The sequence below is a fragment of the Cydia amplana genome, chromosome 23 (genome assembly GCF_948474715.1).
Source record: "Cydia amplana chromosome 23, ilCydAmpl1.1, whole genome shotgun sequence".
Lineage (NCBI taxonomy): Eukaryota > Metazoa > Arthropoda > Insecta > Lepidoptera > Tortricidae > Cydia > Cydia amplana.
In genome coordinates this window covers 7,900,776-7,926,829 of record NC_086091.1, presented here as the reverse complement: position 1 = coordinate 7,926,829, position 26,054 = coordinate 7,900,776, and the positions used below count along the sequence as shown (strand labels likewise).

Here is a 26,054-nt window from a genome sequence, read left to right as displayed (position 1 = left end):
TATTTCAAAAAACCGGCCAAGTGCGAGTCGGACTCGCGTTCCAAGGGCTCCGTACATTAAGTCCCACTCACGCTTGACTGCTCATTTCTAATAGGTTTTTTTAGCTAATGACTAAATTACCTAGCAGTCTAGCACTTACGCCGATGCTAAGACGTTCCTGTACCGACCTGTTCCACATCCGCATCCGCATTAAATCCGCATTGATTTTATGCGGATGCGGATGCAGATGTTGAATATAATGCGGAAGTTCCGCGGTTGCGGATGCGAATATTCGCAACATCCCTGGTACATATGTACGTAGGTACATAGGTACATTGCAAGTTAATAAAAAACTTGTAATAAAATAGGTATACCTCTTCTCTCCAATTTCACTTTCTTCGAATATTTCTTTTCGTCGTCGGGGTCGCTTTCGGTTTTGATATCGCCAAATTTGCTCTAAAACAAAACATAGCATGTCACCTTTCTATCAAGGAATTTAAGACATATTTCTGGACTAAATAATAGCCATAGGGAATATTACGAGAAACTCTGCGTAGGGGGCGCCACTACCACAATCTAAGGGATTCCAAGAAAATCTAAATTTCGTTATCTAACCTCTCTATCTTGCATATTCGATCGATAAAGAGGCAGATAAGTAACAAAATTTCGATTTTCGCGTTTCCCGGCAGGCCCTTTGTAAACAAACCGCCTTGATGCATCAATGTCATATTTTATTACCTGTGAAAATTTGTCAAAAAACAGTTTAAAGCACAGTACCTATGTAATAGTTTCTCTATGGTTTAAATACGGTATGGGCTAGTGCTGCGCTCTGGCGGCAGAACATTGCAGTAATACCCCCTATTGTTCTCTGTAACGCTTGAAATTGGTTTTAATTTTAGGTTCAGCATGTCCAGGGTTCGAAATTATCCAGATAATTATAGTCTTTGATAATTATCGCGATAATTATCTTATAATTATTCGATAAATATCGGATAATTATCCGAGGCATGGGTGGTGCTATATTTGTTTACTTTTAATTCTTTGATAGTAAAATATAATGAGTTTTTTTATATTTTAGGTTCTTAGCAAATCGATAATTATCAGGCATAAAAATCACGATAATTATCAATATAATTATCCTTTAGAACCCTGAGCATGTCGCAAGAGTGTCACGGAAATGTGTTGAAAAATCGTTATAGTTTACCTTTACGAAGTCTGGCAATCCGTCCTGTAGATGATACCAGCTCAATATAAATACCAGCGACACGAAGAATAGATTCGTACTGATACCTGAAAATTTTATGAACATTAGTAAGAAAAGCATAAAGTTGATTATCGTGGGTATGAGGTTTGTTTATCAATAAAAATTTCGTTAGCGCGATGTAGAAAATCAATTTTTTAATTGGGTTTGTATATATATATGGGTAGGAATTTATTGTTGTTTCTTATATTTTATTCTAAAGTATATTTACCAATGGCAGCCGAGAGTCGTGGGTAATGGTACATGCAGTATCGGAGGCCGGTGAAGTGAGCCTCTATTTGTAACCCGCACGTACACTGGTGTTCGACCTTCTGCACTGGACATAAGGTTCAAAACGGCATACTAATACTCACCAATGGCAGCCGACAGTCTTGGATAATGGTACATGCAGTATCGGAGGCCGGTGAAGTGAGCCTCTATTTGTAACTCGCACGTACACTGGTGTTCGACCTTCTGCACTGGACATAAGGTTCAAAATGGCATACTAATACTAACCAATGGCAGCCGAGAGTCGTGGGTAATGGTACATACAGTATCGGTCAAGTGAGCTTCTATTTGTAGTTCGCACGTACACTGGTGTTCGACCTTCTGCACTGGACATAAGGTTCAAAATGGCATACTAATACTAACCAATGGCAGCCGAGAGTCGTGGGTAATGGTACATACAGTATCGGTCAAGTGAGCTTCTATTTGTAGTTCGCACGTACACTGGTGTTCGACCTTCTGCACTGGACATAAGGTTCAAAATGGCATACTAATACTGACCAATGGCAGCCGAGAGTCTTGGATAATGGTACATGCAGTATCGGTCAAGTGAGCTTCTATTTGTAGTTCGCACGTACACTGGTGTTCGACCTTCTGCACTGGACATAAGGTTCAAAATGGCAAACGAATACTAACCAATGGCAGCCGAGAGTCGTGGGTAATGGTACATGCAGTATCGGTGAAGTGAGCCTCTATTTGTAGTTCGCACGTACACTGGTATTCGACCTTCTGCACTAGACATAAGGTTCAAAATGGCATACTAATACTGACCAATGGCAGCCGAGAGTCGTGGATAATGGTACATGCAGTATCGGAGGCCGGTGAAGTGAGCTTCTAGGTCGTACACTGGTGTTCGACCTTCTGCACTGGACATAAGGTTCAAAATGGCATACTAATACTAACCAATGGCAGCCGAGAGTCTTGGGTAATGGTACATGCAGTATCGAAGGCCGGTGAAATGAGCCTCTATTTGTAACTCGCAGCCGTATATCTGAGCGTGCCTGGATTGTAGTTCTACGTAAGCGTCTGTTACTGGTAAATTCTGAGGGTTAAATTATTAAATCCGTATTAGGTATACAACTTTGGGATAAAATCTAATATTTTGAATTGTGTTCATAGACATCTATACTAGTTTTTAGGGTTCCGTACCTCAAAAGGAAAAAACGAAACCCTTATAGAATCACTCGTGCGTCTGTCTGTCCGTCTGTCACAGCCTATTTTCTCGGAAACTACTGGACCAATTAAGTTGAAATTTGGTACACATATGTAAATTAGTGACCCAAAGACAGACGTGTAATATATAATATATATTTAAGTGGGGCTCCCATACATTGAACGTGATTTTTTTTGCCGTTTTTTGCGTAATGGTACGGAACCCTTCGTGCGCGAGTCCGACTCGCACTTGTTTTTTTAGTATATGAAATCTATTTTAGTCTATCAAATGTTTTTCTTACTTTGTAATTTTCAGTGTATTCGTAAGATAAGGATAAAACATAAAGAACTGAGGCTTGTAAAGTTTAAGGGGGTAAATCCAGACAAATCATTCGTAAATAATTCTCTCTTCTTGTAAATAATTGTTATAGTTGCATGATATTATTTAAATTTATATTTTATTATAATTTATAATTTTAATAATAATTTATATTCATATACAATACAATACAAATACTCTTTATTGCACACCTCATTACAGAAAACAATACGGATAATACAGGAAGAAGAGGTTAAACAACAGGCGGTCTTATCGCTAAAAAGCGATCTCTTCGAGACAACCTAAATGTAAATGTAAATACAATGTAAATTGTGACTGAATAAATGAAATGAAATGTCTCTCTCTGGCGGTACTAGATGGAAAGAGATACCTGGTCGTCCTCGAAATCGCTAAACAGTTCGACGTGAAGTTGCTGACGCTCCTCATTCACACCCGTGAGGAGTAGAGGAGCGAACACTACGGTTCGGATGAACTCGTGGAGACATGACCTGTCAACATCGACTATACACTGTGGAAAGATAAGTCGGGCCCTGGAGGGAAACTACCTTAAATCCTTAAGCTGGCTCATTTTACTTAAAGGGGACATTCCTTTATTTTTAAAAAGAAACAAAACTGCATTCAAAGATTTTCTAAGACTCGCTTGCCTCGCCCGGGACTCGAACCGACTAAAAATTCCAAAAAATAAAAACTCGCAATTTTATTCTACTAGTCGATACAGTTAATGTTAATGATAACATTTCTCCAAGAAACATTAGGTCTTAAACTCGTCTGTCGTACAAAATATCCATAAAATCTAATATTTAGTACTCAAGATTTTTTTAGACAAGCCAAATTGAAGAAAAAAAGAAAAATACTTTGAATGCAGTTTTGTTTCTTTTTTAAAATAAAGGAATGTCTCCATTAAGTAAAATGAGCCAGCTTAAGGATTTAAGGTAGTCTCTCTCCAGGGCCCGACTTATCTTTCCACAATGTATAACTTTACATACAACATCCCTAATGATTAAGTGGACCCACAGACAATCCAACCTCTAGACATAGCATAGTCGCGCTACCCCCTCTGCCACACATACGGTAGCGTTACTCCATCTTCGAGTCAATCCCGTGCCGTGATTGGTCCGTGTCTTTGAACGGACCAATCACGGCACGGGACTCGCTCACCTCGTCCCCCCGCACCCCCGTATTTTTGGCAGCATCGGTTTCATGAAATAATTGGCCTAAGCTCAGTCTAGAGGTTGGATTGTCAGTGAGTGGACCAAAATACACATAGGTAGGTAGATATTTGCCAAAAAAGAACCACAATTTTTAATGAGCCAATAGCTTAGGCCAAAAGTCAATAAGGTTTCGTTGTTTCACACAATACAGTCAGCAGCAGAAGTTGCTAAGCGGGCGAGGTGTTGAAAATTACCTTGACACGCTCTTATTCTCTTAACAATAAAGTCGCGGTAAGATCATTTTGAACATCTCGCCCGCTTAGCAACTTCTGCTGCTGACTGTACCATCACCTGTATTGCACAATACAAGAAAGCAAATGGCGGACTTAATGCCATAAGGTATTCTCTACCAGTCAACACAACAGTGGGCCAAACAGAAACTTACAATTAGCAACCCATATCAACCTATATCAGATTAGCTTGATGGGAATATAAGTATATATATATTGTACTTATTTTTATTTAAATGTAAATATTTGTAAAATAATGTGGATTGAATAAATTATAATATTTAATGCTAATTTCAACACAATCATGTGGAACCAATTTAAATCTTAGAAGCAAACTAAAGTTGCGTGTTAAGTTTGCTGTATGCCGAATGAGATCACAGGAAGCTTAGGACCTAAATTTTGAGCACTAACCTGTGTCTAAGCATAGCGGACCTGCAGGAGGACGACACTAGGACCCCGCCCTTAGCCCTCATCTGAGCACATACCATAAACATACCTGTGAATAAACATATACAGAGAAACAGGAAAGGAAAAAACCGGCCAAGTGCGAGTCGGACTCGCGCACGGAGGGTTCCGCATCATCAACAAAAAATAGAGCAAAATAAGCAAAAAACGGTCACCCATCCAAGTACTGACCCCGCCCGACGTTGCTTAACTTCGGTCAAAAATCACGTTTGTTGTATGGGAGCCCCACTTAAATCTTTATTTTATTCTGTTTTTAGTATGTGTTGTTATAGCGGCAACAGAAATACATCATCTGTGAAAATTTCAACTGTCTAGCTATCACGGTTCGTGAGATACAGCCTGGTGACAGACGGACGGACGGACGGACAGCGGAGTCTTAGTAATAGGGTCCCGTTTTTACCCTTTGGGTACGGAATCCTAAAAACATATTTCATTGTTTTTTTGGTAATCACTAATAGTAAGTCATAATTTTTTTCCATCGTATTTTTACGGAAACGTACGAATGTGTCTCGCTATTTCAGTCAGTCTCGGCACAAAAAGTACTGAGGTTGACTGAAGTAGCACGACAAATATTATCGTTTCCGAGAAAATATGATGGAAAACAAATTATGCACTACATCTGTACCAGGGATGTTGCGGATGCCGATTTTTAGACATCCGCGGATGCGGATGCGGATTTTTAAAGGCTCACATCCGCGGATGCGGATGTCAAGATAGGTACATAAAAAACATCAAATATTACATTTTTGTAATTTTTAATTCAAAAAACCGGCCAAGTGAGAGTCTGACTCGCGTTCCAAGGGTTCCGTACATTAAGTCCCACTCACGCTTGACTGCTAATTTCTAATAGGTTTTTTTGGCTAATTACTAAATTACCTAGCAGTCTAGCACTTACGCCGATGCTAAGACGTTCTTGTACTGACCTGTTCCACATCCGCATCCGCATTTAACTCCGCATCGATTTTATCCAGATGTTGAAAATAATGCGGAAGTTCCGGATGCGGATGTTCGCAACATCCCTGATCTGAACACGCCTCTATTGTCAGGGCGTTAGAGTGTGTGTTCAGATATTGTGAACACTTTGGCCGCTCCGATATATATGATGACGACTGTACCGCAACTAATTAGAAATAAATGAGGGCAACACTAAAAGTTTTTGAGAAATAATAGTAGTAGTAGTAGTAGTAGTAGTAGTAGTAATAGTCATACCAAGTTCTTTGTTGATGGGTGACTCTGGCATGTCAAGTATGAGCCGCACGCGGTAGGGCTGCGCTGACATCAGCATCTGGCTATATTTCGTGAGCTGGACGTGGGCTGACGGGAATGAACACAGGCCCATTTGCTCGTCGCATGACCTGAAAAAAGAAAACATTTTCTTTGACCATAGGTCTAAATTGCACCATTAACAAATTGCGTAATGTTATTTTCGACTGAACTTATTGATTACATTTCTGTTAAAAATAAAAATTCAATAACAACAATATACGCGATCCCGGGCATGGCCCGGCCTCCCACTCAGCGCTCAGCAGGGCTGTGTTTGGATAACAATGGTGATGTGTTTGGAAATGTCCTAAACTCACTGAACCTTAAAAGCCATCGACGTGCACACTTCTATGTTGCTGAATTCGTCAATCTATAAACTCAAAAAAACGGCCGTTTTAACTTTGAACGCATAGATTGACGAATACAGCAATATAGAAACTAGTTTGATGTATTCAAAAGGTACTTTAATACAAGATACAGTACGTAGTGGCCCCCTTTTTAGGGTTCCGTACCCAAAGGGTAAAAACGAGACCCTATTACTAAGACTCCGCTGTCCGCCCGTCCGTCCGTCCGTCCGTGATAGCTAGACAGTTGAAATTTTCACAGATGATGTATTTCTGTTGCCGCTATAACAACAAATACTAAAAACAAAATAAAATAAAGATTTAAGTGGGGCTCCCATACAACAAACGTGATTTTTGACCGAAGTTAAGCAACGTCGGGCGGGGTCAGTACTTGGATGGGTGACCGTTTTTTTGCTTGTTTTGCTCTATTTTTTGTTGATGGTGCGGAACCCTCCGTGCGCGAGTCCGACTCGCACTTGACCTGTTTTTTAAATATATTTCGTTAAATTTAAATAATCACAATTATATCGCAGTGGCGCGCACGTTGATGGGCTCTTAAAATCTTTGCAAAAATTACCAGTAAACACTTCTAAATTTTGTAGCTTTATAACTTTTATAAGACAGCCTTAGCCAGCTTCGCCCGAAGGCCCACTTTGTCACCCCTGAGGTCGCGAGCTGACGAGACCATTTACTAGCCACTAACATTTTGTTGTAGTGTGCTATGTATGTAATCATCAGCAATTAAGCATTACACAATAGAAGTGACAGGTTAATGTATCTAAGGCATAGACTAGGAATCCTCTAGACTGAGTTTAGAACAATTATTTCATGAAACCGATGCTGCCAAAAATACGGGGGTGCGGGGAGACGAGGTGAGCGAATCTCGTACCGTGATTGGTCCGTGTCTTGGAACGGGATTGATTTGAAGATGGAGTAAAACTACCATATGAGTGGCAGAGGGGGTAGCGTTACTATGCTCAGTCTAGAGAATGTCTTGTCTGTGATCTAAGGTTAATGATCGAGATTAGAGGTTGAGAGAGATCAGACTTAATATATTCACACCCATATGTGATCTAGCATGAGCTGTTGTTAAGAACATTTTATTCCCAACTGCTTATTTTGTCATGACCATAAAAGAAAAAAATGGCCAGCAAACACTTTAGAATCAAAAATTTCTATCAATTGAACCAATTATTAACAATAAAACAGAAAAATACATTAAAATGCATGGATGTAAGACCTTTGCTTTCCTTATTTGGTTGATTATAGGTATTCAAGGCACGAATCTGAACCGTTTCTTTGCAAAAAATATGAAATAACCATATTTTTCGAATTCTTTTATACCCGAAATGTAGGACTCAGTGGTGTTTTTAGGTAACAACTTCATATTATTAGATTGCCCTTAGATAACATATATTTTGAGTGTATTATCAAATGAAATAACTATCTTTAAGTATATTTAATAAGGCATAGGTTTACTATAACAACAGAATTGCTAGTCAAGTAATTGAGATTTAAATCTGGTTACTTAGATGTCTTAGTTATTGATAGAAAACTATAAAGCAATAGTATGTTAAAATATTTGTATTTACTTACTTGAACTGTAGATGCACGGGCCTCACATGCGTAACGTTGGGCACGTAAGTATAGTAAAACACAACATACATAAATATGGAGACCCATAAGATCGCAGTAACGAACACGGATATGATCCCAGCCCTGAATAGCAACTCTTTCACGTTATTTATTCCTTTCTCTGTCTTCTTCTTATAACCCAAGTAGTGGTGCAGCACAAAAGCTTCTACAGGATTACGCACAAATTCACGAAAAATGTGAAATGGGTTCATGTAATTTAATATCGCCATAGTTTAACTAATTTGTGGACTCTGTTATCTAAACTCCGGTCAAGGAAACGGAACTAGAACAGTGTTTTAGATAATGACCGATTTATTGCATCGACGATAATACGCAGTCGACTAAAGTGATAAAAGTAGAAAGAAAACAAAGCGACCGGCTGATAAGTTGAACTGTCAAAAGGTCAGTTCCGTCAGTTTGACATTAACGTTCCTATTTTAATAGTGTAAAATAAATAATTATGAAACGGAGGCTTAAGTTGTTGACTTAATAAGAATAAAATGGCTTTTACTGAAATGTAACTAATAATAACTATCTTCAGGTTTATTAAAAGTATTTTTTAAATCGCAAGGAGAAAGAAAATATTTTGCACAGACAGGTGATTTCTTAATATACGTACAATGGATCGCACTCAGTTCCGATATACGTAAAATGCGTTAAAAATCAATTCATGAGCAAACCAAACATCTATCAAATAGTACGTACAACGGAATGTCTTAATCTAAACGTCAAATCAAAATCAAAATTGTCAAAAAAAAACAACAGGAGTGCGAGAATGTTTAAAAAATTGGAATTCTTATAAAATATATTTAATTTAAAATATAATGTATTTCCGCCATAATACTTATAACTGTATAAAATCCTATTTATGTTTCTTGAGTCGCAATATATCCAAAACATCTCGTATCATTCCTAAACCTAATTTGTCGGCATCGGCGTACCAGCCAGCATTTGTGGAAAAGCATGTATATCAGGAATGGGAGAGGAATGGTCTGTTCACACCGGAGAATTTCAGCGATAAACCATCTTTCAGCATGGTGCTCCCGCCTCCTAACGTTACTGGGAAGTTGCATTTAGGTTAGTCAAACAGCTGATTTCAATGTATGGATTTTTTTTTAATTATATGGACGAAAAAGAGCTCAGTTTATGTGGTAAAAGAATTTACATTAAGGCAAGCCATGTAAATTCTTGATGAAAGATGGAAAACTCGGAAGCACAGACACAGCACTACAAAAACTGTTTATTTTATTATCCTAATTCATTCAATACACACTACTTACTTATACTCTTTGAAGTGTAATTCCATTTGTCCCCGCCCACGTGACTGCCGCCATATGAGGCAGGAGCAGGAACAGGTGGGAATGATTCATATGAAAGCACCTATTCCGATCTGTGCCTGGCAGGAACAAATGCAAATACACCAGAATGAAAACACCATATTTATTTTGATGTTACCGATTTGAACTTTTTTCTTTGTAATAACAACTTACCATCAGGAATAGCTGACATTGCATAATAATAACAATAAGTATATTTGAAAATCTGAATCTGAAAAACCGGCCAAGTGCGAGTCAGACTCGCGCACGGAGGGTTCCGCACCATCAACAAAAAACAAGCAAAAAAACGGTCACCCATCCAAGTACTGACCCCGCCCGACGTTGCTTAACTTCGGTCAAAAATCACGTTTGTTGTATGGGAGCCCCACTTAAATCTTTATTTTATTCTGTTTTTAGTATTTGTTGTTATAGCGGCAACAGAAATACATCATCTGTGAAAATTTCAACTGTCTAGCTATCACGGTTCGTGAGATACAGCCTGGTGACAGACGGACGTACGGACAGCGGAGTCTTAGTAATAGGGTCCCGTTTTTACCCTTTGGGTACGGAACCCTAAAAATCCTGTTTTAAAACTTATTTTCAGGTCATGCCCTAGCTGGCACAGTCCAAGACGTGATCGTCAGAAGGAAAAGGGCTACAGGCCACAATGTACTCTGGTTACCAGGCACAGACCATGCCGGTATTGCTACACAGGTAATAAATCAATTATGCCTAGCTGCTGTCTGGCTACTTCAGAAACTTGGAAAGTGAATATTATTATTTAAGACTCCTAGCCTTTTGTTAATTCATAGATGACAGCAAAAATTGTATACAGAAACACTGGTATAAGTTTTGTTACATATACTTTTGCCTTTTCATTTTCGTAAACAATAATATTCAATTACCTACTTGTAAAAAGATGTTTTCACACCACCTATTCGGAAAAGAGCTTTTTCTTCCCTGCTAGGAGGGATCAAAATAACACTTTTTTGTTCTACACACTATTTTTACATTTTTTTGCACATTATTTTTTTAGCTTAAATAATCTGTTTAAGCATCAGATTGTGTCAACACTAAGATTTTTTTATTTGCCTCATAGTTGATGTGAAAAGCAGTATGTGTCACACGGTATCAAAATTATTTCGTCTTGGGCGTTAACACTTGAATCCCTCATTACGCTCAGGATTCTACTTTAGAATCCATCGCTTCATTCAGGATTCAATGTAAGCCCTTGACGAAAATATATCATTTTGATCCCTTGTAACACAAACTACTATTGTATGCAACAAGAGGGTAAATAAATGACAAGTGCCTGCTAAAATTAACTTCACCATACAGTTATATTTTTATTCTAGGGTGTTGTTGAAAAATACTTAAAAAGCCGTCACAATCTCACCCGCCACGAGTTGGGACGCGACAAATTTAACAAGGAAGTCTGGAAATGGAAGGAAAAACATGGCAATACCATCTGCCAACAACTCAGGACTATGGGCTACTCTCTAGATTGGGGCCGTGAGATGTTTACAATGGATCGTAAGCATATAAATGCTGTTAACAAAGCGTTTATAAGACTGTTTCAGAAGGGATTGATTTATAGACAGAAGGCGTTAGTGAATTGGTGTAATACTCTGCAGTCCACTGTATCGGATATTGAAGTGGATAATATGGAGATTACTGGTCCAACAGGTATCTAATCTAAATGTTAACATATTAATTTGACGAAGCTTTAACCTTTTGGACGCCAATGACCGATATATCCGCATCATAGGTTCAATGCCAAAGACCGATTAATCGGTCACAGACCACAGAGCAACATAGACCTACGTGCATATGCATAAAGTTCAATTTCAGTTGTGACACTTCGGTGACGTGGCGTCAGCGTGACAGCTTTTGTGTTTGATACGGCGTCGAAAAGGTTAAGAGGCAAGTTTCCCGCCATTGTTTTGCTAAATTCCAAAAAACATTGTATATACTTACTTCAGATAATAAAAAGACAGTTTAATTGCGTCAATTTGTCCAGCCGATCGGTTCCGTTAGCCAGGGGACAGCTGTAGAACAGTTTGTTATGTTAGAAGAAATGTATCACGTTTAAATTATTACCACAAAAGATGTTTTTTTTTTCGGAGTTCTTGAAATTATGATTTTCTGTCAATTCAATTTCAAATAGACATGTCCTTTTGGAATTTGCCACGCGGAGAGTTAATTTAAATACCATAATTCTAGGGTTTTCCAGGAGAACGTAACCCTGGCAACGAGTAACACGAAAATGTTGATTCATCTTCATAGTTAACTTTATTTTTCAGAGTTGCGGTTACCAGGATACAATGAGCCAGTGAAGTTCGGCCAGCTATATGACGTCGCGTACAGGATATGCGACAGTACGGAGGAGGTTGTGGTATCGACGACGATGCCAGAGACCATCTTGGGAGACGTTGCCGTAGCTGTGCATCCAGATGATCCCAGGTATTAGATGTAATCCTTATTGGGATTAATCCGTTTATTTCGTAGCTTACAATATCTTCTTTAACTAAAATAGCGATTTGTCTACCAGATACAAACACCTCGGAAAGAAGCGAGTCTTCCATCCTTTCAACGGCATAACTTTACCGATCATTTTCGACGATTTCGTCGACATGAAATTCGGGACTGGAGCCGTCAAAATAACTCCCGCCCACAGCAAAATAGACTATGAGGTTGCTAAGCAACATAAACTGCAGCTCCATCAAGTCATAGATGAACAAGGATACATTATAAACTCTAAAGACTTCAATGGATTAAAAAAGTATCAATGTCGAGAAGAAATTGTTAAGAGATTAGATGGAATAGGACTTCTAAAGAAGGTAACACCACATTCGATGACTCTACCGATTTGTAGTAGAACCAATGATGTTATAGAGTATTTACCTAAAGAACAGTGGTTTTTAAACTGCAGCAGTTTAAATAAGAAAGCAATGGATGTCGTAGAGAAGGGAGAATTAAAGATACAGCCAGAGAAGTTTGTAAAGAATTGGATGAACTGGTGTAAAGATGATAGGGATTGGTGTGTTTCGAGGCAGTTATGGTGGGGGCAGGAAATTCCGGGATATAAGTGTAGTTATGCATCAAAAATTACTTGGGTAGCAGCTAACGATGAAAATGAGGCCAAAGATATAGCTGCAAAGCTGTTAGATACAGAAGCAGATAGAATACAAGTGGAAAAAGATACAGATGTTTTGGATACTTGGTTCTCTTCGGCAATTTATCCGTTTTCTTCTTTAGGATGGCCGGATAAGTATAGCTTGGATTACGACAAGTTCTATCCCTTGAATTTAATGGCTACAGGGCATGATATCTTAGGTTTGTGGGTGCATAGGATGGTAATACTTGGTTTCGAATTGACTGATAATCTTCCGTTTAGAAATGTCTTACTCCATGGAATAATTTGCGATAATAAGGGCTCAAAAATGTCCAAAAGCAAAGGCAATGTCATTGATCCTATTGATGTTATAAACGGGATTTCTTTAGATGAACTTAAAAAGAAAACTGAGAAGATGTATGGAGATGGAATTCTAAGTAAAAGTGAATTAGTAAAATCTTTGGAATACCATAAGAGCAATTTTTCGAATACAAAAGGTATACCAGAATGTGGAGTGGATGCATTGAGGTTCACATTATTGTCACAAGATATTAAGTCGCATTTTGTCAACTTTGATGTGAACATGTGTCATTCAAACAAATTATTTTGTAATAAAATATGGCAGAGTGTGAAATACACCCATCTACAGTTTGCTAAATTGAAGGAACTGCCGAAAAAGAGGACCATTTTAGAAAATGATTTGACTTTCTTCGATGCATGGATTTTAAGCAGACTAGCACATATGATAGATATAGTCAACACATCCATGGAAAACCATGACTATCACTTAGCTACAAAAGCTTTAAGAACCTTCATTTACAATGAATTTTGCGATGTATACTTGGAAACTACTAAACCAGGTTTTGAACATAAAAACCTGAAAATTGGTTATGCCCACGCTCATACTTTGAGCACTGTTTTAAACGCGTCTCTAAGATGTTTAAATCCTTTTATGATTTACTTGACATATGATCTGATACCGAGGATACCTCAATTCGAAGAAAGTATTATATACAACTTTAATGACTATAACGAAAAATATTATAAGTACCCTCAACCTGATGAGTTTAGAAAATGGAGAAATATTAATTTGGAAACTCAAGTAGATCAGTTTCTAAGTGCAATATTTTTAGTTAGACAACTGAAAGGATATTACAATATATCTAACAAACTTAGGCCAACCGTGTGTATAAATACAACAAATAATGTATTAAAGGCTGATATAAATAAGTATAATGATATAGTAAAAAATCTAACAAAATGTGACAATATTCAATTTGGTGAAGTAACAAACAAAAATTTCGTAAGTGGACAGCTAGATGAAGATACTAAAATATATGTAGAATTATTAGGTAAAGATATAGATTTAGCTATGAGAGAAGCTAAAACTAAACTAATGAAAAAAGTAAACAAGTTAGAAGATTATTTAGCTAAGTTAGAACAGAAGATGTCTAGTCCGAATTATGTGAATTTGTCAGAATTCACGCGAATGACAGACAGAGAAAACGAAAAGAGTAAAAGAGAGGAGTTAATGCAGTTGAAACGATTAGTTGTTGATGATGTATTCATAACAGACGACAAAGGCAAAGATGATAACATGAAATTGTCCTAGTCGCTTAACTAATCGTGAAGAAATTTCAAGCATAGGTAAGGTACTGTAAATTGATTTGAATTGACGTCAAATATATGTTTATTTATTTACTTATTTAGGCGAAAAATATAAACATATATTTGAGATCGACTACTTGTAATAGTGTAATATAAATTATAGATTTTGTTACAAGATGTGTTTTTTTATGATACCTTATATCTTACGTATCATTCCGGTGGTCAGATTATTTTGATCTCAAATAAAATAATGGATTTTCTTTCTTGATAAAACGCAGTTTACAACAAACGATAAAATTTATTTAAAATAATTGACTTATAATTTTTAGTTTTATTAGTATAACAATAATGGCCCCGTGGAAAATAAAACCATTAATTTCAGATTTACACAATAAACATAAAAGCCAAATAAAGGACATTCATAAGTTCACAACATAATCTTAATATTCTTATTAATAAAATTCATAACTATTCATAAAATGAAAGACACAAACAAAATCTATTGCACTATACACGACAAAGTATAGTCAGCAACAAATATCTACACGAACAGAATTTCTAAAATATCTACGAGCCAAACAAAAAGTTGTATGTACCTATGTTAGACTTAGATTTCAGATTTGTATCATATCAATATTTGCTACTGACTGTACAGACTATTTCATTTTAACGTAAACCTTACATGACTAAACGGAAGTTTATTTTGCTGTGACAAATAAATATTCATCTACATTGTGTAGTGTAGTTTACACTTTTAGAAATCTACTTTGTATTTTAATATGTATTAGTAATGTGGTTTGATCAACTATTTCTTGTTGTCATTCTACTTATTTCGCCCGTCACCCAGGAGACACACAGTAGATGGACCCCACAGAAATGGGCTTAAAATTACCAATAGATAGGTACAGTGCATGTTTAGTTCTATAAAATTGTGGGTTTAAAGGGTGACCCAAGAGACATAACCATAGCACCGACCTATTGCAAGAAAAAGTTGATCGACCCTTTTGCTCGAGCTTTTGCTTATGGAAGTTGTTAAGTAAAATACCTACCTTGTAATTGCAAAAATACAATATTATCTCTCGTGGAACATGGAAACGGTGAATACCGAGTATAGTGACTATCTATATTTCACAAGCTAAAAACATTCTTACAGAACAACATTTAAAATAATGAAATATGAACCGACATAAACTATAATGAACGAAAACAACTCATTTTGGTTTAAACGCATATACTATAAAACTAACTAAATACAAACATGTATTATTTTACTATGTACCTATTAAATTTATGGGCACTTAAAAAATACACCTACTTAGTATAACCAATTAAAGAAAAATTTAAATCCTGACAGAAATAAGCAGCTCATTTTCCCTTCCCTTCCCTTATATGCATTTATTTATCCATCTAACATTTACTTGCTGCTCTATATCATATTTGGTGAAGCGAAATATGTAAGTACAATCAAACAACTAGAATAATTCTACGCCACCGTAGAACCATTCAAACTGACTAATAGTGATAACGTCACTTTGATATGGTTTTACATTGGCTTAGGGTTAAAATTGGTTGACCGTATCTACAATTACTTATAAACGACAAATCTAATTTTGAATTAAATTGTCATATTGAGGTAGTCACATGGAAGCAACAGTTTAATTGTATCGTTCATAAGTTTTTTTCACGCTTACATCTTCAAAAAATACGTAGTCATTAATGCCGTCATGGTTTCATTACTTTTTCTTGACGTGACCCAGGAGACAGCAGTACGGTTACCATCAGTTTGTCACTAACATAAACGCCGTCGAGAACGTAATTTACTTTCTATACATCCCGTTTGCACGAATATGCGAGTGCGAGCGAGATGTATAGAAAGTAAATTACGTTCTCGACGGCGTTTATGTCAGTGACAAACTGATGGTAACCGTACAGTGATCGGGCAAAATTCGCAAGATAAATCGCATCGACAATGTCCATGAAGTACCTAATTTATTACAAATACATTGTCCACCAGCAGCAAAAAAAAAATACATTAATTGCTGGCAAAAAGTCATCTTTTCCTTTTTTCTATAATATGTATATTTTTAGTGTCTTTATCAATGCTATTATTTTTTCACGATTGACGAAACTATGCAATCGGTTGACTTACTAGTTACCACAATTCCGCACCGCATAACATAAGAGGGCGAATCAACTTTTAGACCGATACTAATCTATAAATTTATATCATTTTATATTATACATCCAAACAAAGGACTTGATCTCTGATAGACCTAAAAATTAGACAAAGATTAAATTGGAAACGTGATTTCTTGGTTACTCCCAGATACATTTTTGGTAACGCCAGAGACGTGATAAGTGTATGCCTAAAAGTTGATTCGCCCAAAAGCCGTTAAAGCCATTGGAAAACCAGTTTAAATTTGAAATTTATAGCGCGCAAATGCGTTCGGGAAATAAATGAATTTTCCAATGGCCGTTATGCACGATGTGGCAGTATTTAACACCGGAAAAGTCAAAACACGTCTCTTTTAGCCTCTGTCAGTTAATACTGAAACTACGATACTATGATCTCTTTGTTTTCTTGGCTTTTCCTCGCTGGCCCATCTTCTTTTTGCCTGAATGCAAAACGATGCATTTCTTACGGTTTGCTGGAAATAAATAATTAACCTTTTAATGGTTTGATAGGAATGGGTATTCATTTTACTGAGACAAGGGACTGAAGCGAAAACGAATTAAAACATCTTAATGTTTGTACAAACATTTATTTAAAAAGTTCATCGAAACTCTCCATCTTCCCCATTGCTTCTGCAATTCTGTAACAAATTAAACAAAATTTACTATCTACTATTGAATATTATAATTAACCCTTTAACCCTTTGACCGTCAACTAATGAATGAATGAATGAATGAAATCCTTATTTCAGGCAACTAGTGGCCCATACATAAATACCTTAAAAACTAGCATACATAATCGTATTACAAAAAGATAACTAAACACTAAAAATCACGTTATGAATGCGCGCGGCTACAGCCCAATATCAACCTTCGTGCAATCGGACAAAGTTCACATTGACACGCCGCACACCATAGGCGTACCGGTCAAGAGGTTAAACAGTAGGTATAATATATTACAAAATGTATATTTTTTAAATCTGACCTGCCAAAAACTTCAACTTTTTTCCTTTTGTGCTCCTTGTCGAGTTCCTGTCGCGCCCTCTTAATACTAATGAATTCCCTTTCATATTCAGCTAAAACAAGAAACAATAAACTGCTGTTATGGACACAGAACAATATTTTTATTATACAATAGTATTTTTTTACAATTGGGTGTATCAACTATTTCTTGTTGTTGTTCTGTCCCGTTAGCCAGGTGACAGTAGTACAGTTTGTAATAAAAAAAACTTGTACCGACCGACGGCCCATTGTAGAATGCCATAAAACCAGGATTTAAAGAGTGACCCAGGCGACTGTAACCGTGGCAACGAGTGACAAGGAAAGATTGATTCACCCAATCATAAAAATATAGATCAACCAAAAATAATGCTTTAGCTGACCATATTGTGGCATTGAGCGTCACTACAGGTAAAAGCCACTTATTATGATGTTATTAGGGCTTGCAAATATTCGAAACTTTCAGATATTCGAATATTCGACTTTTTCTGACGACGTATTCGAATATTCGAATAATTATTCGAATATTATAAAAAATAAGAAAAGGAACGAGAAATCGGTTTATTATCGTTTTATTCAAAAGCTTTTTTCACATATTGCTAAAACTAAGGATATTTGGCAGAAATCCACTTAATTGACTAGATTTTATCATCCTACTATTTATAAGATGCCCACATTTATAAAAACAAGTAAAACGCCAAAATTAGACGTATTTAATATTTCTTGATAAAACTTATTATAAATGCGTCGTTGCGTGAAATAATATAACTTTAACCGTCCAAACACCTAGGTATGTAAGATATTTTTTTAGTAGGTAATTATTTTCCGATTTAAATTAACTTGTCACTCAGAGGCCTGTAAAAAAGCCTTTAATTTCATTGTATTTTGAATCTTTATTGACTTTATTTGTTTTGGCAAGTTATTTTTCCTAATGGCCGGCTAATTATAATCATATTGGAATATTTAAAAAGGGGAAAAGTTAGTTGAGCGAGTACTGGGTGGATTATTCGTCAGCTAAAGGTGCATGGTTAGATTACCAAGTTGGGCAGGTTTGGTATGATTAAATTTGAGAATTGCGATAAGTGGCAAGGTTTAGACTTCAAAAATTCGCTTAACGTACGCTTGTACTGTATATACAGAATGACCCTTTAACTTAAAACTTACGCACCGTAAAAATAACATACTTTTTGATTTCGTTTTCTTTTAAATTGAGTTAGGTTTCACTGTATTCACGAAGTCTATCGAGAGGAATACAGTAAAAATATTATTTCCTTCGTATTTGGGTACCTACCGTTCCTCATTCACTATAAATACCCGTAAAACACACAGAAACTGTACGAGGGGCGTTCAAAATATTCTCGGTATTGATATCTTACGACCTCTTCTAAAATTTCTTTCGTTACTGGCCGCTGAGGTTTGTTCATTGACATTAAAAAAAAGTATAATTCGAACCGAGATAGTCTTTTGTTTTTCTGCAATTGCTGAACAAACATGAACATCATGTGCGAATTGACAATGTTAACTAAATTAGAACATCGATGCGTGATAAAATTCTTGACAAAACAGGGTAAAAATCAAAAAACCATAAAAGAGGAAATGGATTGTGTTTACCGTGAGTCTGCTCCTTCTTTATCTACCATTCAAAAGTGGTCAAGCGAGTTTAAACGCGGAAGGGAGAGTATTGAAGATGACCCTAGACCTGGCCGGCCTGTAGTAGCTACTTCACAAGAAAATATTGATAAAGTGGAAAAACTTATATTGGAAGATGGTCGAGTGAAGGTAAAATCTATAGCACAAGTAACCAATCTCTCTATTGGTACCGTACATGATATTATACATGACCATCTTAATATGTCAAAAGTAAGTGCAAGATGGGTTCCGCGAATGCTGACTCGGCTTCAAAAAGATATGCGTGTAGCTTGTTGTTCCGATTTTATTGACCTGTGCGGTGAAAATCCTGATGAGGTGCTGCAAAGAATAGTTACTGGAGATGAAACCTGGGTTCATCATTATGACCCAGAGAGTAAACAAGAGTCCATGCAGTGGCACATTAAGGGTTCAGCTCATCCCAAGAAGTTCAAGGTCATCCCTTCAGCTGGCAAGGTCATGGCCACGATATTTTGGGATTGTGAAGGAGTATTACTAATCGATTATAAAGAAAAAGGTGTAAATATCACAGGACAGTACTACGCTAACATTCTACGTCAATTAACGGATGTATTTAAAAAAAAGAGGCGAGGAAAGTTAACCAAAGGTATTATGCTTCTGCATGACAACGCCCCCGTCCATACTGCTCATATTGCCAAGGCAGCTATTGTTGAATGTGGGTTTAAAACTGTTACTCACCCACCGTATAGTCCGGACTTAGCCCCCAGCGACTTCTTTTTGCTCCCCAATCTTAAAAAGGATCTGCGTGGAAATAAATTTTCTGACGATGAAGCATTGAAGGCGGCAGTGGAGGAGCATTTTTACACGAAAGATAAAAAATATTTTTACGAGGGATTAAAAAAAATAATTGATCGATCTTTTAAGTGTATGAACATAGGGGGGGAGTATATTGAAAAATAAAAATATCAAACTTTTCGTACTTGTTTGTTTTCATTCTCATACCGAGAATATTTTGAACACCCCTCGTAACTACAGCGGATGACATAGATTTTTTTATAGTAATAAAAAATATTCGAATATTCGAAACCTGAGCGGCCGAATATTCGAATATAAAAACAGGTCGAATATTCGACAAATTCGAATATTCGAATATTCGAATTGCAAGCCCTAGATGTTATGTCGAACCTAGATCAATACAAGTCACTTTTTATATCACGTGTGTGGGTGTGGGTGTTGTGTTTAATAAGGGATATCATACACATTATTGGCAGCTACATTTTGGTGGATCTATAAAACTTAGGTGTTAAATGAAACTATTATAATTGTTTAAATATTTACTTACCACTGTCTTAAACTATCATCCTTTTTTGTACACCACAATATGGTCACTAAAGGTTTAATTTATTAAAAAAATATTATTCAAATAGTTTGGTATATACATATGTTTTGAACAAGTTTTTTAAAAGTCTGTTAAGTATAATTGTTTAATTTTTTTGTACTGTGACCCAGGAGACAATATGTTGCCTAAAAATTTATTGATATGATGATGATTGTGCTGTCATAATAGTCATTTTAAAATTAATTGTTTCCCCATCATAGTTTTGTGTGTGACTCAAGAGATACCGGGGCAATTAGTAACATTAATACACATGCCAAAAGTTTTGGAAAATGGAACACGTAATGAAATCCTTAATTAACTCAATTTGAATTTTTTATTTTCTATTAAGCAGATAGAGTTAGACCAAGAAAAGTCTGCAGCGATTTTGATAGCCAACGCAGTGCAAGTGTTATTTACACGTCATAAATTCATAGAAGTTTGACGTTTAAAATGACATTTGCACTGCGTGAGCTATCAAAATCGCTGCAGACTTTTCTCGGTCTGACTCTATGTCTATGAGCGATAAAACAAATTGGTGGGCCTAGATTATTTCATAATGAAAATATAACTAGAAAGTACAAATTTCAAAAGCACTCACTAAGTTTAGCCATATCCAGGCCCTTTTCTTTCTTCTTCTCATCCTCATGCCACTTCACATGCTTCACCAGACAGAAGAGGTACTTGAAGCTCTCCGAGCACTTCGCACAAGCGTACATCATCTCTCCCTTCTCCACCTTCTCTGGGCCCTCGGGGTAGGGGAGGTCGTCTTCACATTTGTCAGCGTTTTTGATGACACCTCCGGGAAGGATTTCGAGGGTTGGCCAGCTGTCCGGTGGCTTTAGATCAGTGTGTTTTTGCTCTGGGACTATATCCTGAAAAAACAAAAACAGTTTAACACATTCACTGCCAGATAAAAAACGGCGCACTACCCCAGAAACCGGTCGTCTAAAGCTGCATATAAAACAACAACAAAAATTTTAACCTTCTAACATTGATTCAAACCAGGCGTGTCTCACTCTGCGATTTCGTCGCTTTGCTACAGGTAGCTAAAAGTATATTCGTTCGGCCCCAATTTTGGGGAAAGCCATAAGCCGCGCGTGGCGCTGTCGCCACCTAGCGGCCATATCTGTGCTGATCGTAACAGACGCGTTTTGTTAGAGAGTGAGTCTTCTGTACTTAGTACCATTATTTATTCTGTGTTCAAACATAAAAATATATTTTGGGAAATTACAAAATTTTGTCTACAGGCTCTCTCAGGATTCATGTTGCATTCACAATATTGACAAAGCAGTTATGAAATAGTATGTAAAATGAACTTGGTTTAACATCATAGTGTTATGTAATGTTTATCTAGCTACACCAAAATATTGTTCAGAAAAATTAGAAAATGCATGAGGTTTCAAGATGTACAGTAGTAGAAGTAGCCAAGCAGAAGTGTTCAAAATGATCTACACAAATCCTTACTCTCGCAATGATAAAGTTACATTAAACTAATATTTGTATTAAGCAGATATGTCTATGAGCGATATTACAAATTTAAATTAAAGGACAGAATGGAAAAATTAACCGCTTCTGACCACATTCGAAATCGCAACCTTTGGGAACAATGATCCAATCGCTCTAACAGAAAAAAAGGTCCAAAATGTTGCGAATTTGAATCTTGCCAGAAGTTGTGGATTATTTTGAACACTTAACCTGCTTAACTAGTTCTGCTGTTGTCTGTAACATGAATAAAAAACACTTGCAAAATAATAGTATAAGCAAAACAACTATTACATTTTGTGACACATCTCTTACTATTGGAATTTCATCCAACGGCTCGAGAACTTCTGGAACAATCATCTCTGCAGTGTCACTGTCGTCTTCAACCACTTCTTCAGACTGAATGGACACCATACTCCCAATGTTCGAGTCTTCATCTTCATTGACTACACAATCATACTCTATGTCATCAACAACACAAGTTTCTAGTTCTTCGCCTTCGCAATTCTTTTCTCTCGAAGGCTGCACGTCCTCCATACGCACTAGTGGCACGTTCTCTAGTTCTTCACTGTTTTCTATCGCGCTGGCCGCGGACATTTTTGATTAAAAGTTGAATAAATGTTGATCGTCAGGCCCTATCAAAACATTACGGTTTAATGATGATATGTTACGTAGTTAAAGAGCTTAACGTGACCAGCGTTGCTAATAAAGTGTAAGCAATGGTTTACAACACAAATTGCTAATGGGAGTAGAGGAGAAATCCATTAATTTAACAAAAATGTTTTAAGGCTGATCTAAGTACACATCAACTCCATTTTGACAATCACTTTTTAGTGTTGCCAGTGCCAGTGGTTAAAATTTGTCCACATCGGTAGTTTGTTATGAGGTCAAATAAGAAGTATGAGAATATAGTTGCATCTCTTTCCTTAATATGTAAAACGACAGTGACGCCCGCAGTGACGCACATTTGCACCCAACAACGCAGTAACAAACAAACCACGAAGTGAGATGAGAATGAATAATGATGATTTTGATGAGATGAACAAATGGCGTTATTCATAAACGTCTGCTAAGTTAATCAGTTCAGACAGTTCATGATCGTCATTTGTCCCTATCTGTCGTTATACCATCATAGGCTAAAGAGAGGTACAAACGACGATCATCAGCTGATTAACTTAGCACACGTTTATAAATAACAAATAACGCAGTAGAGGTTACTTATGAGAGGTATTTTAATTTTACCTTTGTACTGTACAGTCAGCAGCAATAGTTGTTAAGCGGGCGAGATATTCAAAATTATCTTGACGCAACTTTATTGTTAAGGGAATAAGAGCGCGTCAAGGTAATTATGAACACCTCGCCCGCTTAGCAACTTCTGCTGCTAACTGTATTGTACCTACCTAATAATGGGTGCACTGCAAAAAACATATTTAACTTATATTTAAGGACCATTTACGAAGTTCTTTCTAATGCTAAAAATTGTTATTTGTGTAATAAAGAGAGCAAAGTTAGTTTTTGTTGCAAGAGGTAACTTATGTTCCGAGCAAGTGACTTGACATCTTGAGCGTAGCGAGGAATTGAAAAAATAGGAAAAAAAATCGTTCTCGTGTGGCACATACACGCATCAAATTCTCATGATTCTCATGAATTTATATAGGTACAAGTTTAAAATATCCAACCAGCTTTTGCCACTTTTTTACGATAAAAGCACAACATTATGTTTGCAATAAATGCTTTTTTTATAATGCGCCTACTAAAATTATAATAGCATTTTCACACAATACTTACAAATAAGTACATTGCAGGCGTCTTAATCTTCGGCCCTGGCGTGCTTTTAAGCCTTTAAGGCTGTTGTTGTTGCATTAAAAGCTTTCAATTTTATGCTACAAGGATAAAATTAACATTATGACGCTGTAATAATGATTGAGCATAAAAGATACAAGGTAGTTAGGTCGCTTACGACGCTTTACCAAACAGGTAAACAAGTTAGATACCTATTCAGTTAGTATTCAGTTGATTACATCATTAATTCATTATCAGAGGTCAGAGGGCCTACTGCTAATATTGAAATTCGCAAATTGCGGGGATCTTTCTCTTTTACTCCAATGGAGGCGCGTAATTAGAGTGATATAGAAAGATTCCCGCAATTTGCGAACTTCGATTTTCGCGGTTATAGCCCAGACTACTGCATTCAGTATTGGGAACCTCTGCGCTAGTCAGTGCGGATAGGGAAAAGTACCTAGTGGAATGTATGGGGCTCAATACATTACACGACTCTTCTCTTTCCGAACAGAGGGCCTACCGCGAACCACGTTCGACGTATTGCCTTGCCTCTCTGTCGGTCTTGTAAATTTGCACGTAAGTGTGACAGGGAGGCAACACGTCGAACGTGGTTCGCGGTAGGCCCTCAGACTCTACCGCAGAGGTTCCCAATGTATGAATGTAATGATGTCGCCGGCTGAGAATACGTTTATGCCATATCCATTTTTGATCAAAATAGTTTTTTAATGATTCTTAAAATAACAAAAAAGCGGCCAAGTGCGAGTCGGACTCGCTCATGAAGGGTTCCGTATTTAGGCGATTTATGACGTATAAAAAAAAACTACTTACTAGATCTCGTTCAAACCAATTTTCGGTGGAAGTTTACATGGTAATGTACATGATATATTTTTTTTAGTTTTATCATTCTCTTATTTTAGAAGTTACAGGGGGGGGACACACATTTTACCACTTTGGAAGTGTCTCTCGCGCAAACTATTCAGTTTAGAAAAAAATGATATTAGAAATCTCAATATCATTTTTGAATACCTATCCATAGATACCCCACACGTATGGGTTTGATGAAAAAAAAATTTTTGGGTTTCAGTTCGAAGTATGGGGAACCCCAAAAATTTATTGTTTTTTTTCTATTTTTGTGTGAAAATCTTAATGCGGTTCACAGAATACATCTACTTACCAAGTTTCAACAGTATAGTTCTTATAATAAAATAAAATAAAATAAAATGACGAATCTATAAGGGTTCCGTTTTTTGCCATTTGGCTACGGAACCCTAAAAATATGCTATAATTAACACTAATCGTTTTTTGGAAAAACATATTTTTCAAAAATGTTGTGCCATATCCGCATTTTACTATAGCATAATTACACTCTGTTAACAGAAAATTATCACAAAAGTGTGACATATCCAAAACTTTTGTGTCATGTCATGATATCATACATTGTACGTTTAACATTTACTTACGTGACATTTACTCATCAAAAACGGATATGGCAATAATAAAAGTGCTTTTATTTCATGATTACCACTATATTCACAATATTTGTATAGTACTATAAATAATAAACATATGTGCCTAAGTGATAAATAAGTTCAATACCTATTTCCTAAATGTAAAACTTTTCGAGAAATATATTTTTTTGCTTCTTTTCACTCTCCTGTAAACCAATGTTAGTGGCGTATGGCACAAACGTATTCTCACCCAGCGATGTATTCGGAATTTTACCTAATTAATACGTTACCCTTCCTACTAAGCTGAGTTTCCCCGTATTGCTAATCTAAATAAACATAAATGTATCCCCAGAGGCCTAGATCCCCCTGCGTTAGACAAGCGATTTTAAAAGTTCTTGTTGTTCAATCAGTTGCAGCAGCAGCGATGAACAAAGCATGACTTTTCTTTGTTAGCCGAGTTGATTGCGCGGTGCCATAGATATGTAAAATGTAAGAACTGTCTATTGGTCTGCGACTTCCAAACACTGGAGTTATACATAAACCACCGTTGTATAAAAACCTCGAGGGAAACCAAATTAGGTACCTAATCTATCTAAAAAGGTAGGTACTATAGCTCTTTAGGTTGGAAGGTCAGATGGCAGTCGCTTTCGTAAGAACTAGTGCCTGTGTCAATTCTTGAAATCAGGTTGATAGAGTCAGACCGAGAAAAGTCTGCAGCGATTTTGATAGCCCACGCTGTGCAAGTGTCATTTTAAACGTCAAACTTCTATGAATTTATGACGTGTAAATAACACTTGCAATGCGTGGGCTATCAAAATCGCTGCAGACTTTTCTTGGTCTAACTCTAAGCGGACCGCAGAAAACTGTGCTAACAGTTTTGAATGATTCACGGTTAGTTTCACTAGACTAATAATATCGACCGGGACCGGGATATGAACCGTAATTACCTTTTGTATTGTTTTCCAGCTTCCGATATTTATTGGGAGCTGGTGCTAGTTATTG

At 36.7% G+C, this 26,054-nt stretch overlaps 3 protein-coding genes across 5 annotated transcripts; 1 reads left to right on the top strand and 2 right to left on the bottom strand.

Annotated features, from left to right (window-relative positions):
* Nucleotides 1–354: 354 nt before the first annotated feature.
* LOC134658657 (seipin) lies at nucleotides 355–8,545 on the bottom strand (the record flags this gene model as incomplete). The annotated part of the gene is made up of 7 exons (XM_063514308.1): nucleotides 8,106–8,545; nucleotides 6,112–6,257; nucleotides 4,849–4,933; nucleotides 3,367–3,484; nucleotides 2,408–2,546; nucleotides 1,184–1,269; nucleotides 355–435 (listed from the first exon to the last, which is right to left on the bottom strand). Coding segments are annotated over exons 1-7 (924 nt in total), but the record flags the coding sequence as incomplete, so codon positions are not given.
* A 356-nt stretch (nucleotides 8,546–8,901) lies between these two features.
* On the top strand, nucleotides 8,902–14,217 carry LOC134658900 (valine--tRNA ligase-like). Its single transcript, XM_063514549.1, has 5 exons — nucleotides 8,902–9,221; nucleotides 10,065–10,174; nucleotides 10,816–11,146; nucleotides 11,764–11,923; nucleotides 12,012–14,217. Exons 1-5 carry the CDS (start codon nucleotides 8,969–8,971, stop codon nucleotides 14,185–14,187), a joined length of 3,030 nt encoding a protein of 1,009 aa, XP_063370619.1. The 5' UTR covers nucleotides 8,902–8,968; the 3' UTR covers nucleotides 14,188–14,217.
* Nucleotides 14,218–16,543: 2,326 nt separating this feature from the next.
* Nucleotides 16,544–22,659, bottom strand: LOC134658682 (uncharacterized). 3 transcript variants are annotated; one of them, XM_063514335.1, is made up of 4 exons: nucleotides 22,117–22,659; nucleotides 20,939–21,212; nucleotides 17,341–17,431; nucleotides 16,900–16,996 (listed from the first exon to the last, which is right to left on the bottom strand). In XM_063514335.1, exons 1-4 carry the CDS (start codon nucleotides 22,417–22,419, stop codon nucleotides 16,945–16,947), a joined length of 720 nt encoding a protein of 239 aa, XP_063370405.1. In that variant the 5' UTR covers nucleotides 22,420–22,659; the 3' UTR covers nucleotides 16,900–16,944. The 3 variants fall into 3 exon arrangements, with proteins under 3 accessions (XP_063370407.1, XP_063370405.1, XP_063370406.1); XM_063514336.1 differs by having other exon boundaries at nucleotides 22,138–22,659; XM_063514337.1 differs by lacking the exons at nucleotides 16,900–16,996; nucleotides 17,341–17,431 and adding an exon at nucleotides 16,544–16,831 and having other exon boundaries at nucleotides 22,117–22,657.
* Between the last annotated feature and the right edge of the window lie 3,395 nt (nucleotides 22,660–26,054).

What these genes read in the sequence shown, in the direction of transcription:
- LOC134658900 (XM_063514549.1), top strand. Translation starts at nt 8,969, where the DNA reads ATGTATTTCCGCCATAATACTTATAACTGTATAAAATCCTATTTATGT. An exon ending in TACTGGGAAGTTGCATTTAG is followed by an intron (nt 9,222 to 10,064) that starts GTTAGTCAAACA and finishes ACTTATTTTCAG; the next exon opens with GTCATGCCCTAGCTGGCACA. An exon ending in GTGCATCCAGATGATCCCAG is followed by an intron (nt 11,924 to 12,011) that starts GTATTAGATGTA and finishes TTTGTCTACCAG; the next exon opens with ATACAAACACCTCGGAAAGA.
- LOC134658682 (XM_063514335.1), bottom strand. Translation starts at nt 22,419, where the DNA reads ATGTCCGCGGCCAGCGCGATAGAAAACAGTGAAGAACTAGAGAACGTG. An exon ending in TAAGAGATGTGTCACAAAAT is followed by an intron (nt 21,213 to 22,116) that starts GTAATAGTTGTT and finishes TTGTTTTTTCAG; the next exon opens with GATATAGTCCCAGAGCAAAA. An exon ending in CCTGGATATGGCTAAACTTA is followed by an intron (nt 17,432 to 20,938) that starts GTGAGTGCTTTT and finishes TTCTTGTTTTAG; the next exon opens with CTGAATATGAAAGGGAATTC.